Source organism: Lutzomyia longipalpis, chromosome 4 (assembly GCF_024334085.1).
Source record: "Lutzomyia longipalpis isolate SR_M1_2022 chromosome 4, ASM2433408v1".
NCBI classification, from domain to species: domain Eukaryota; kingdom Metazoa; phylum Arthropoda; class Insecta; order Diptera; family Psychodidae; genus Lutzomyia; species Lutzomyia longipalpis.
Window position 1 is genome coordinate 14,547,300 of NC_074710.1, and position 14,996 is coordinate 14,562,295.

Here is a 14,996-nt window from a genome sequence, read left to right on the forward strand (position 1 = left end):
ACCCACATTTCTATAGAAAACTTCAAACCTGAAGTCTCTATCTGTTACCGTTTTTGAGCTATAAGGCAAAGTTTGGGCGACCGGCAGGACGGCCGGCAGGACGGCCGGCCGGATCAAAATTTTTCCACCACCATTTTTGGAATGTGGGTAGTCTAAAACGTGCTCATACCAAGTTTGAGCCCGATCTGAGGTGGTCGGTTTTTCCGACGATTACAATACTTGGTATGCCACGATTGTGGTATACCAACTAATTTAACCAATTTAAAGCATAATTTTTGTAAAAGAAGTAATCATTTATTTTCGTACACCCACGCAAAAAAACAAGTGGGTGTGAAATGAGTTTAATTGGTATATGATGACCTGCTCCCCCTTTTTTGCGCGTTTAATAAGATATTTCGCACTGTTGGCACAGAAGGGCAAGAAAATGACACTTTAAGGGGGTAGATTTTTCATGCCCATCTTCATCTCAAAATCCACAGCAATATGATGTTGATTCAATCATTATCATCCCCCTTCTATGTGTAGTACTAGGTTTGTATCAAATGTCAATTACAGTGCTGCTGGCTTCTTATATACGCCTCCTATTCCACACAAAAAGCCATCATGCGATTAACAGACGATAGCAAAGCCTCGGTATCAATTTCATTTTATTGTGGTGAGTGACTTCATTACACTTATGAGACAAAGAAAAACGGTCCGATTTTGGAAATTTTCCGTTTTTGGAAAATAAAAAAAATTTTTTTTTAAAAATACTGTAATTGATCTTGATCCTTTATCTGCACGATAAGAGCGATTGAGAGAGATCCTGCTTGGAATTTGCATTAATATTAATTTTCATAATCTGAGTTTAATCTTTAGAAAATAAGCTGAAGCACCAAAATAAATATATGTCCACATTTAAGGTTATTTATACTAAAAAAAATCACTCCGCAGTTTTCAATCTACACTTGAGTGTCGAATAAACGGAAAAGAAGGTCCTTTTACCACCAATTTACAGTCCTGATTGCACTCAAGTCCCTCAACCAAATAAATTGAAAAAGAAGAAGAGCGAATTTCCCCCAATATAAACCGGAAACCGGATATCTGTAGTCTTTAGGTACACGTGCCCGCAATACGAAAACCTTCTCGGTGGTGTCCTCATCAGTCAATATATATATATGGGGATGGTGCGAATGGTTTCTTCTTCTGAGGGTGTGGGGTAAGAGTCACCCAAAATCAGCTATCGAATACGTGGTGGAAAAATTCTCAAGAGTAAAATACTCCAATTTAGATTGATAATAAATTGCATGGTTTAACCTTAAGAGCCTTTTCTTGGCACAATTTTTTTTTGGTTCAGCCTTTATAACTTTTTGATTGCAAAAGGAGACAATTTGTATTTTTTTTCTCGCTTAAAGTTACACTGAAAGTAATTAATTACACAGGAAAAGTTTTTAAAGCAGTTCCTCAGTGATTCTTTTTTTTTTGGGAAATTTCTTTTGATAACTTTTAAACCAAGTCAATGTTAGCGAATAGACGCAAATGAGATGTTGTGGGTGAATTGAAAAAGTTCTTATTATATATCCCCATGAGAGACAATGTGAAAAATGAAATGGTGTGTCCCAATATAGGAGAAGATTGTTGAAATTTAATGATGAGAAATAGGGGATGAATTGTGCAAAAAGTTAGCGAGAACGACAAATTCCCAATTTTGCCAATTTCCATATCAACAAAAAGTTTCACGAGGTTTGCACAATACACAGGGTACCCTATAGGAGGGTTGTTTGAATTTATACAATATATTACATGTACCTATATGTATCTATGTATATAAGAAAGTCGGTGAGCAAGTACAATGCCTCATTACAGATACCACGTACATACATATACTTGTATTGTGGGCGTTTGGGAAAATTGGAATTGGATATGCGGGGTTTTTGGCGAAAGTGACATAGAAAACTACCCCCTAGGCACTGAGGACAAGAACAAAATCACGCACCACATTAAATTTCTCGTGTGTGTGTGAGAGAGAGTTTGAAAATCCCCAGAGGGCCACCTTGTATCAAAGTGTAATATGTGTACCACATAACATGAGAATTTATTCAGTTTCAACCAAAAGCTCGCCCCATTCCACCCCCCTGTGTGCCACCATTTGGATACCATCCTCCATCCCTTCGTTGTTGTCGGTTCACAACGATGTGTCCTGAACGCTATTTTATGTAAATCGTACACACGTTGCTGCACGACTGTGGGCTTCCCATTTTCAATTATTCAGATTAACAAAACCACTTTCTACCAAAATTTATCCACACCCACACTCCCACATCATCTCTAATAGGGGATTTCCGACATTTCAATTGACTCCAAGTTGGGTGGTTTTTGTCTCAAACTCACAACACTCCCGCCTCTCCACGTCTATGAACACTTTCACTGAGACCATTAAGGAAATATTCCATTTGTCAGCTAAGGGACCTCCCACACTCATACTCCATTTAGCCTTAGGTCCAAAAACCCACCCAATCGGTCACTTTCAACCCCTATGGCGTTGATGCTGTGTGAAGACTGAAGACTACGTTAAAGGGAGCCTTGTGATTGATGTTTAGGACCTCGAACAGTGTGCCTCAAAAGTCTTACCTTTTGAAGTACCGAATCATCCTTTTTATATACCTACTACTTTCATACGTTTTAATACAAAATTCCTTTTTCTAAGCTTTCCACCCCCCTTCCTATTATTTCTGTATATGTATATGTACATTTATTAAGTGTCAATAAAACGTAATGGTTTTCTCCTTCAGATTTGACTTTCTTAATTATTTTCGTAGAGTCATCCAATGAATTTTGGTAATTATTTACGCGTAGAAAAATCAATGATAATATGTTAATTTAAGAATAAAATTCTAGAGCTGTACAAATTAATTTAGTAATACGCAGCGACATAAAATATAGCAAAATGATACACTTTTATTAATTCTATAAAAAAAAGAATTTATTTTTGTACCTTTTAAATTTAGTGTAGAAAAAAAAGACCAAACGATGATACTTCCTCACAATCACTTAATCGCCTCCTTGTATGTGCCTTTCTTGATTGTTCCTAGGGAATGGCGCGAGGAAAGTCTATGTCAGGCCTTTCGAGACTTTCTGATAATGGTCGTGACATTGTGTTCCTCCCACCTCCCCATCATCCAATCTCTTGTGTACACACACGCACCAAAATTTCGCAACTTCCTCGCTTCAGCACAATAGCACAATGGCAAATTCCCATGTTCTCCGTTGTATCCATCCTAAATATGTTGTTCAAATATGTGTGGAAGAGGAATGGGGCGGATGAGAAGCTTCTATATACCATTTTCTTTACGGCCAAAATTGAGAAAGTTGAAAAACCCCTACTGAACTCAAAGTGATTACGGAGTGAAATTACTTAACAAAAAATGAGCCATCAGAGAACAAAAGTTGATTAAACGTGGGAGGATGAGGTGTGGATTGTCTTATAAATCAGTATTTTTTTTTGAAAGTTTTCTTTTATCAATTAAATGATTAAAGTGAATCTTTTAAGCTAAAATTTTAGATAAAAAAAAAACTTCTTTTTTTATTCAGAAAAATCGAGCCCTAATTTTATCACTAAATAGTAGAAAATTAAGGTATTAGATAGCTTAATCAAATGACGAATTAATTTATTGACAAAAGGCATGCCATTTGAGAGTAATGTATAATTTGGTAAATCAACATACCTATATATTGTACATAAACGTATGTATGTAATGTTGCAAGAGAGTGTAGAACATGTAGAAGTAAGACCTTTTGGAAACATTTTCGAAAGGAGAATGAGCGTGCAATTACAGTGGAGAAATGATTTTCTAATTTTCCACTATCCAGCAATTTCGTGGAGCGTCGACTGCGAAAATGAGGGTGACACAGTGAAGGTGGCAATGCGGGGGAATCAAATGAGAGGGTGGCAATTGTACCCTGGCGTGACAATTTGTTCTCCTATAGGCGCCAGTATCTGCTAATTACAATAACTTACTTCGGAGGATTTATTAGAATTGTTCTCATTGTGAATGCCTCTATATATATGGGAATGAAAACCAGAGAGTTCTCCTAATGAGATACAGGCAAGAACACAATTTTGATGCCACACCATCAATGGAATAGATCTTCTAAAACACACAGCTAGTCGAGTTTGCCAAAATTAATTTGTTAAATTTGTTTATCAAATTGGTCTATTTATTTCACCTCTAAATTCTTTGAAGTATTTGAAAAAAAAATGCTTGTAGTGAAGAAATGTACCCAAATTCTAATTTATTGTTTTCTTATCTTTTCATTTTAAATGCGAAATTTGAAATGCCTAAAAAATCTTGTTGAATGTGTAATAAAGAAATTCACCTATGTCTGTATTAAAAAAAAAAAACGTCTAGCTTGCACTTTATGCGGGGGCCAGTGAAAAAGTAAAGAGGGCTCACTCCAAAAGCGAAAGAGTATGAGGGCAAAGGAATTCAATTTTAACAGCGTTCGCTGTAGACATGAGGTATACATACGTAGCAATTTCATACGAGTATTTTGATGATGGTGTGAGCCATTATTTCCTTGATTAAAGTGATTTACTTTCATATAGACGTCGTTTCTCCTTCACATCCACCGTCTTTGCACCCCAATTTTCGAGGGCTTTCCCCGGGCAAGAAGAAGAGTGTACGACGCGTCTTCAGTGGGAGAGACATTTTGGGGTTGTTTTTGGCTGTTGGATTGCTATATAGTATGTATATTTTCAGCAAGTTATTAAAAGCAAAAGATGGTATTTGAGGACGTGTGTGTGTGGTGGGGGCGTATTAATTAACCTGGGCTGAACACACTATTAATTGGCAATTGAAATAACACCGAGGAACGTGTGGTTAAATTTTCAGTAGAAAAGTAATGCAGCTAAAACATAAAAGACTCATATATGAGTTGCTTAACAAGATTTTCATATCATACTTCTAGCATAATTCCGTGTTTTCATTAAGATACACCTTAGATGTCTCTGGAATTCGTACTCTCTCTATGTTATATGGAAATTTTTGCATCTTACACTACACAAAGCTTAAATGTCTTTACTTTCAAAAAAAAAGAGACGAACTTATACAATTTAACTAACATTAATTTGAGAAAATTTCTATGATATAAAATTCTTTAAATACAATTTAAATATTTGCGGTGTAATTGTCACTGTTGAGACTAAAGTGAACAAAGTTTTCTCTTCATGGGAAGTATTATTGTACTGTAGAGAAAACATTAAAATCGAATTAAACGGAGATTAATTTTATTGCTCCGGTAAACTCTTCGCAAATTCAGACATATACGTACATTTTCTCTCATTCTCAAAATGATTTTCCATGTGAAAATTAATGCGGAGCTTCCCCTCAACACTTAGTGTCATTCTCACCTGTTTTCTTCCAACAATTTGTAAAGAGAAATATGTATGAAAAATATATAAAGGTAACCAGATCTTTTGACAAAACGGAAATAGGAAATAAATATAGTAATATCTGTATGTGTGTCTGTTTGTATAAAAGCACATATAAAACTAAAGAGCTTTTAAAAATATTTAACAAGCAGTATAGGGAGAAAAATCTTCAATTTGATTCTTTTAGTTCGCTTCATAACATAGGCAAATTTTTAATTTAAGATTATTATCCATATAAATTCGGAATTAATAAAAGAAAAACCTCAAGATTATAAAAATTTATTGGTACGAAATATTAACATTTTATTCGTACGTGAATAGAAATTGTATCCATATGAAATTTGATCTTTTAGTAGAATTCCCATTCTCTGAGGTATTTTTTTATCCCTTTCTATGTACAAAAAACCCTCGAGATTCTTTCCCATAAATTGTCGTATGATCGCTTTACTAACTCGAATGACGACAGAACCCACCCTTAGTGACAAAAATTCCCATTGTGGTGGCAAAAATATAGTGAGTGGAAGTTAATCTCGGCGAAGTTTTAAGCCTCGCCCCATGATATTTTTTAATCACACAACTCGTATGCAACAGTAGCACATTTGCTTTACTTTGGGGGATGTTAGATACAATAACCCTCTATGATCGTACTATGTACGTACATATACACATGAGTACAACTGAATTTGGAACAGATGCAAAACCTTCTTTTACCATCATTGACGCGGGTCTGGTGTCGAAAAATTGCTTTATTGCTAATGGTCAATAAATATTGGTGATAAAGGTTTCACCCTCCGTGTGGTTGAACGTTAGAAAAAAAAAACAACCATTGAAAATGTAGAACAACTAGGCGAGAATGCGTTTGGAATGCCAAGGCAACCCCTTGCGGAATGGAGAACTCACCCCTCTTGCACAGGAGGGAAATGTATGCTGTCTTTTGTTGTTTACTTTACACATGTTTGGGTTCATTTGATTCTCATATTTTCGCTGCGATTACTCAATTAGGTCAAAGGGAGAAAGAGGATGAGAAGGAAAATATAATACATACACATACATTCGGGAACAGGAAATGGAGAAATCAAATTTCCTACTGTATTATATACATACAAGTTTTTTCTTATTATTCTTACACCAAATATTGAATTTTTCTTTTGTCCAACTTGTTCAGTAAAGATTAATTTTCCACACGTATAGAAAACAAGATTTGCCATAATTTCTTAGCACGCAGGCAATATTACATTATATTTGTAAATATTGTTTTTTTTTCTTTTTTAGAGAAAAAAAAATAATGAGTTTTTCTCTTTCAATAATACTTTGTAGGTGAAAGTAGAAAAAAAGGAAGAAAAATATCATCTACATTCTGATCGAAACATGTGGCGTAGGATTATATATATCGAGCACAACTGTTTAGTAAATTACTCTTACACCCCTGAACTCTTACCCTCTTCTATATGTATACCTAATTCAACTAAGAGACACTGATAGTTAATTTCCAACACACCCCGGAATCAAACTCAAGCCAAGTCTTGGGATTAAGTAGTCCCTTTCAATCTGATAAGACTCCTCGAGGCGCCTCAGAGGCGGTCAGTCATCGAGCGACCTACCTTCTCAAGGTACTTTCTATTTCGTGTCTTATCTATCCAATGAGGAAGGTTTTTCCATCTACTAGAGACCCCATTCAAGATGTGAAGATAATTAAAAGGCATTAATCGAAAGCTCGTGCAATTTTGCTTTTTGACTTGGCCAGAGATTTGTGTTGTTATATACATATTATAGGTATGAATTCATAGGTATATTGATGAACTAATAACGTCTTAAAGAATAAATACGAGAACTGTTCTTTTCTTTTTTCTATAGAATTGACTAAAAAAATAGTTTTAATAAATAATTTAGCAGTCTATAGCTACACCTAAAATTAGAATTACGTGTGAATGTAATAACTTATAATGGGTAAATTTTACATGAATTTAAAATGTCACTGAATTTGCACATTTATGTCCATTTATGTTAATTGTCCCCGTTGGGGTGATTGCTAGCGATGGATTACATCCTATTAGACTTGATTTGTGAAGGTATCAAGTCGCGTGTAAAGAACCTATTAATATAATTCACCCCTTTGCCACCAAACTCATCAATATCCGTATTCGTCCCTGAATATTTCGTTGGTTTTTAACCCTCCAAATACCACATAGATGTGAGCTCTTTACTGCTTAAGCAGCAAATTAAAGTAGAATGACTAAACTCTTTTTTTTTTTAGCATTACCAATTTTGCTCATTATTTTGCTGAAATAATTGGGATAATTTTTCTTTTATAGTTTTTATAAATTTAACGAACGCACACAATATTAGAGCTTTAAATACTCATCTTATATGTGCTATGCCCTCTAGAGATATGTATTGTAGCTGAAAGCCATCGTAGAAAATGAAGAGATACACTTCATAAGGCAATCGAGCGGCATTTCCACCCTTGAGATTGACAATTAATGTGGCTTGGGGTGACAAAAGAGACAAATGTTCCCTCGCAAAAATGCATGCTATGTATGTACATATGTATGTATGCCCCAGAAGGGACTCCAGCACTGCATTCATCTTCGTCACGTTCAGATGAGCAGCAGACGGCGCGACTCCATGATCTCACATCTGCAGCATCTCTCGGCTCTCACTGCGAAAAGTGCAGACACCTCGGCACACACACAACCCCCCCCCCCCTCATTCCATATACATACATATATATGTATAACAGTGTATATATACAAAATAGTGGTTGTGTTTGCGGGGTGATTTGGGTGGGATTCTGGGGAATTGCCATTATTCAAATCCTCAGCAAGAAATCATAAAATACATCATCTTAATGAGTACTATCTATCATTCAGCCCTTCGTTAATATTCTCTCCCACACTCTCCACACTTAAAATCTATGTGGCACGAAATGAGAGCACTCTCGCCCATTGACAAATACATGTTGGATTAACAAATGACTTGTTTGTCTGCCATTGATTGCAATGCTGAATCTCCCCATAAAAATGCACTGCAAAAAATATTTTTCGATTTCATCGATAATTTATGACTTTTAATTTTTATTATTACAAAAATCTTTAATTTATCTTTTAACAAAGACTTTTAAGTAGTACCTGCCTACGCCTTAATTGTACTTAATTAAAAATTCTCATAATATCTAATGCCAAAAGAAGGACTATTTTTAACTGTGTAGCGATGGTTCAATATTGCATTGAGCACTGGCTTTTGAGCAATTTTATTGAGCCAATAGCATTAAATTTGGAATTAAAGAACCACCACGCACTGATGCATATAAATGTACATACGTACATAATATGCATTTGTGGGATATTAAAAATATTTCTTTTCGCCCCCTTCACACAGAAGCCAGATCCAATTAAATGACCCTATTGTATTTCTTTGATAGGTTTCAATTTTGAGAGTGAAAGTCACATCATTGAGGGTGTACCCTGCTACCAAATAAATCGATTTTAGTACTAAAAGGCAATACAACGTGACTTCAAAATAGTTTGATAAATATGTAGAATACATACATACATATATGCAAGGAGGATCTAACAATTTAAGAGATTGGAGTATAGGAGAAGACTAGCTTGAGAGGCTGCAGGTAAAATTTATTGCGATGGTGGGAATCATCATTCTCCACTCTGAAGCGTAATTCTCATCCATTACACTCGTTAAGCGCAACTTTCTTGAACAAATCCCAACAGAAATATCATCAAAATTACTTTATAACTAGTGGGAGCCATATAAACCCCCACAATGGTGTACACACAGTCATATATTATGCGAAATTCTACGGGGGGTTGAAGAACACTATGTGGGCAAAACTTTCTGTGGCTTCTGCAATGGTTATAAGTGCGAGAAATTGCGGGAGGACCCAGGGCTACTTATTGGGTATACATAGTAACTATGTGAGCTAGCTATGTGTGGATGCTGTCATGGTCATCAATTGCCATTAATTTGTGAACTCGAGGTGTAAGCACCTTTTGGCTAAAAGTCCGTATAGTAATCAAGTGCATTTTGGGTACGAAATGGTCATTCTGTGAAATAAGCAAACTTTCTTTATTACACTACCTATACCTACTTATTTTTTTTTCCTTCACACCCCTCAATGTTATTCTCAATCAACCGAATAATTCACTCATCAACATTGATATCACGCCCTCACATTATAGTCCTTTCATGATGCCATGGTATTCATGAGATAAGTTTTGAGAAAAAATCAGTTCTGCTTACTTAACTTTTATCACATTCATTTCATTTTTTTATAGAACTTCTTTTAATTTTATCTTATTTGACAAAACAAAAAATATCTCTTCAAAATGAAATTAAAACTTCAATGTCTTCCAATTTAATATATTTCTTGACCTATCGTCTTCTATGTTATCTGGTCTAAGTCACGTTGAAAAAAATGTACATTACATAAATGTTGTATATACAATAACATTTTCCTTGAAGTCAAAAGTTTCATATGGCGACCTCAACTATACACACATACACAACACACATTCCATTTCCACCCACATTTTGTTTATGGCTTAGAGAGAAGATGGAAAATTTAATGTAAATGTAAAAAGTATGTGGTCTGTTTTTTTTTTCTGTACCATACCTACTTCAAAAGCGAAACGCTCTTAGGTTCTGAAGGGGCCATAAAAACAAAACTTTTTCAATAACAAAAGTCAAATAAACCAATTTCTTTGCCCCCTACCCACTTCGCCGATCGAAGAGTAATAAAAAAAAATTGTTGATTCTTTTTTAAGAATAAAAAAGAAATAAAGTTCTTATAAGATTAAAATCTTAGCGATTGAATGTGCAATTTTTCGTATTTTAGCTGTGATTTTTATACATTTAAAATTGCATTAATATTTGACACTATTTTTTTCTAACGTTTAATGTTCATTTTCTAACGGCTGAAATTTCCCTAGTTTTAAACCCAGATTTTTTTTATTCGGTTTTTAATTTAAAAAAACCTGAATAAGACTCTCAAGCACTATCCTCCCATATAGCTATCCCATTTATTTACAAACATAATTAATTCTAAAAAAAAAATCACAAAATTAAATTAACTTAAACAGAGTTTTAAAAAAATGATCATGAGAGAGGAATCAATAATTCCATTCAAGTAGGATTTCAATGTTCACCCTGCTAAATGAGGCTGCTGCAGCTCAGTCTTCGTAGCTCTTTCTTCGTCCCTGCCCTCCAATGGAGAGGAGAAAGTCATCGACAGACGGGCAGCGTCCTATTTTTCGGGGCAGATGATGTACCCCGTGCCCCCGCATTACATCGCCAACGGGTACCATCATCCACGTGCGCATGCCCATCGCGAAAATTCACCGAATTGAGAACGAAAGAGCTTGAGACAGTGCATCGAATGTCAACGGACGGTTACCCGATGACGGCCATCGCTAGTTCGCAGATGCAGATACTACGCAAGGCGCATTGATTTCGGAGCAACTCACCCGCCATCCAGTCGATGGTCGCTCGTTCTGACACTCAGACGCTCGCAAGTGTATGTCAGTTGGTGCAAAATTGCGCGATTATCTCCCAGAAAATCAGCAAAAAACTCTCAAATTTGGGTTGTTCCTTTACCAATTTATGCGCAATTAATGTGCAATTATTCAGTTTGTGCAACATTTATATAGTTTTATATAAAAATTACAATTTCTCCACGAGTGAACAAACTATATGGAATTTTAAAGGGAAAAAAAGGACACGTCCCAGAAATTTATCTGGTGGATGCATGGCCGATTTTAGGAATTTTTTTAACATTATAATTGCTCCAAAAAAAGACTCTAAAAACGTGACTTAAGGTCAGAAAAGTACTTTAGCTGTAAAAAGTGAAGAAAATTCTCTCAAATCCATGAGAAAATGTCTACGAAAAATGTAGAATTTTCCATGAAAAAGCTATGTATATATACATAAGTGTTCAGTGAATATATACATACATTTCTTTCATATATAGCACACAATATTGTGTGTAGATATATATAGAGAAGTAAGGTGAAAATAGGAATCTGACAATTATATCTCAATCGTTATTTGTGAGAGTTATACGAATTGAGTGTAAATTGAGTGAGTTTTTTTTTTATACATACATACATACATATATAACTTTTGCCAATGGTGTAATCAGATATCAACCACAAGTTGAGAAGATTGTCTTTCTTACTCTCAATGCGTTAAGCACCTCATATTAAGTTTCAGTCTGATGTTTATACTGTGAGATCCGGATTCTAGAATTTATCATTATTTATTCCAAGAAATCAATTCTTATTGTGAATAGAGAAAAAAAAAGAAGTTTTGTGATCAAATCGTGTAAAAATTGTGGAAGAAAAACGTCCACAACCATCTCACTTATTAGTGGATAAATGTACTATGCAATTGATAGTTCAGAAGGTAAGCATATACATATATTTGCAATGAAAAAAAAAGAAGAGATTTTTTTGAACGTTTAAAATGAAAACTCTTGGAAAAACCCCTGAGAAAATACACCACCAAGTGTTTCCATCTAAGGCTTAACACTTCTCCCCTCACAGAGATACATAGTGGTGTGGAACATTCTGCCTCTCAAAATTTCCCCAGCTCCAGCATACATAATTTATGAATTCAGCCCCCTTAACGTTTTCAGGGGGGTTGGTGGTGGTGGTTTGAGGGGAAATCCTTTGTGTCTCACCCCTTTCAGTCCTATATTTTGGTTTTATACCCTCAAACCCAAAAGCTCCCACCGCCGCACCCCCTCTCACAACACCCCCCCAGCAACGTTTCTCCTTGCGCCCGAATGAAACTTTAAAACGTCAAAGCACCAAAAATCGATTCAACCACCGAAAGTCGACGAGGATAAATTAATTGGGATAAATTGAACCACCCTCTTTTACACTCCCCTCTCCCCGCTCATTCCTTCGTCACTTTCTTACACGGACTTGTCATATTCAGATAGGGTTCTTTGGTGCTGGAATTTGTGTTTAAACATTAACTATATATAGTGTCAAAAGCATAAACTGCAGTGCTCTATGATTTTCTTATGTAGTATGTATTGCTCAATGTAGGCCAAAGTAGGATTATGTATGTATTGCGAACTTCCGCATTCGAAATTTAATTAATTTTTAAAATTCTTCGAATATGTAATTAAGAAAAAATTAAGGTTTTTTTTAAGATTATACTCTTTTCCTATTCATAGTGTGTGCATTAAGTATTTTTACCATACATCTTCTATATAATAAAGAAAGGATTTCGTGTCTGTACAGCTATGCATTTCTACACCGTTGGTCCGATCGTAATGAAATTTGGTACAGAGACTACTGATACCAGGCGGTTTTTACCAACGGCATTCATTTTCCCCCCAGAGCCCCCCATCACATAGCCCCCATATAAAAATCACGCTTTTTTGACTACTTTTTGAATTCGGCGCCATAAATGTTGTGTGAAATTCACTTTTTCTCTTTGAAATATCTGTTGGAGGTTTTGCATGGCCCATCTATATAATAAAGAAAGGATTTCGTGTCTGTACAGCTATGCATTTCTACACCGTTGGTCCGATCGTGATGAAATTTGGTACAGAGACTACTGATACCAGGCGATTTTTACTAACGAATAATTTTTCTATTGGACCTTTTTCATCTCAATTATTTTCTCCATCTAAAATTTGCGCGAAGCGCAACAAATCCCCGCGAAGCGGGGTGAGGTAAATTGGAGCGAAGCGACAATTTACCTCGTAGTAAATAAGAATCGGTAACGTTTAAAATATTTATAATATTTTATAAAAATCTTTGAAATAAGTTGTAAATTGTTTTTGAAAAACAATTAAACGTTGCTGAGAAAGGTTAAAAACCCCATTTAAGGGGTTGTATGGGTTGAATTAAAGAGAAAATCCTTCATAAAAGTAATGTATGTACACACATATTGAAAATATAATATTATGTATATAATGAATAAACCCGCGACTATGGGATTCAAATAGTATGGCAGTCAAATGCCATGGCCATTAAATTGATGTATGAGGCTGTATTTTTCTTAAGATTTGCTCTCTGCTAAGTTCGGAAGGGGCCAACATTTGTGCCAATATGTATACTGAATTCCCCCTTCATACCGCACCATTTGACATTATACTGAAGGTTAAAGGACTATATATGGAAGCAGTCCCCTTCGTTCACAAAAAGAAAGCCATTTTTCGTGAAATTGGACAGTGAAAGTGTATTTCATCGCCTAAATCTATATGGATGAATCAAACATGAAATAGGGGTTAGTGGCGCGAAAAGAAGGACAAAAGTCGGAGCATAGGAATAAATTATGCTTCATAGTTTAGCCGGAATATCGGGAAAAATGTATAAGTTTAATTTTATTTGGCAATTTAATTGTGGACTGTGACAATTTTTCATGTAAAAAAATCTCTTTTATCAAATTTATAGGAGATGAGAGCCTAATTCAGACCGTCTGAAAAATTTAAATAAATTTTGATAGTTGCAACTCAAATATTTTGCATTTCACATATTTTATGTGCCAATATTACTTAAATAAAAGTTAATGTAGTAAAACAAATTTAATAATATTTTGACATTTTCTAGAACAAAAAAGAGGGGTTCGAATTGGGCCGTCCTCCCCTCTCTATGTATTATAGAGAAACAAATAACTCAAACATTTTCAAATTGGAAATTATTTAAAACAAATTTGTATCTCATATGCCAAGGAATAGTTAAAATATGTACATATATACATACATACATATGCCCTTTGCACCTTTTCAATGAGATTGAAATGAATTAGACGAACGCAGAAGAAAAAATTAATGTCTTCAATATTTTTTCTATATGCCTGCCTATACGAAATTTCTGGATATTTTTGAAGCTTCATAAACTTTTAAATTATAAGATTCCTAATAGAATTTCTGGAATACCTACATATACATTATGTATATGGGGTGACTATAGAAAGGGGGATACCTTCCGAAAAAAACTTGATGCCAAAAGTGCATTTGTAATGAAATTTGTCACATTTTACCACCACAAAACATTTTCCTTTATAACCTTTTCTATTTTAAGGTACCATCAATCCTCACGCTACCATCCACATATAGTCTATTTAAGTAGGTATTCATTCTTTTACTATATCTATTTGGATGGTGTTTATTTTGAATTCTGGAAATTCACTCACTAATTAGCCTTTTCCGGGAATCATTCCAATGACTTTTAACACTCCTTTAAATGGCCAAAACATTCACAAATATGTTGGAATTAATTTCAATGAATTTTTTTTGGCAGGTGAAAAGTTAAAAGACAAAAAATTATAATGTGAATTTGGAGAAAATATTAAAGAAAACAAATTACCTAATTTGTTAACTTATCACACTCACTGAATCTCATCAGTATAGGTGTACACATACTTTTTGGAGTTGGAGGAGAATTTAAGGGAAAAGGCACCGGTATGGCATTTACGGGAAAATGTACCATCCCCCTTCCACATTGAAAAATCATCCGCCCCCTACAGCTGCTCCGTCCCTGTCATTTATCATTTTCGCTCATTACACACTCTATATGCACATGAATAAATTAGCCCACAAGCAAAATACGTCACA

The 14,996-nt window shown here is 34.9% G+C and overlaps 1 protein-coding gene across 4 annotated transcripts in view; it reads left to right on the forward strand.

Annotated features, from left to right (window-relative positions):
* Positions 1-14,996, forward strand: part of LOC129796640 (teneurin-m) — a 124,230-nt gene that overhangs the window by 54,211 nt on the left and 55,023 nt on the right. For 3 of the 4 annotated variants that reach the window (XM_055838735.1, XM_055838740.1, XM_055838741.1), the window contains exon 1: positions 8,507-11,824. The exons of the other annotated variant lie outside the window; for it this stretch is intronic. In XM_055838735.1, the coding sequence (XP_055694710.1) occupies positions 11,797-11,824 (28 nt within the window). In that variant the 5' untranslated portion in view covers positions 8,507-11,796. Of the gene's footprint in view, positions 1-8,506; positions 11,825-14,996 lie in introns of those variants that run through there. 4 annotated transcript variants of the gene reach the window in all.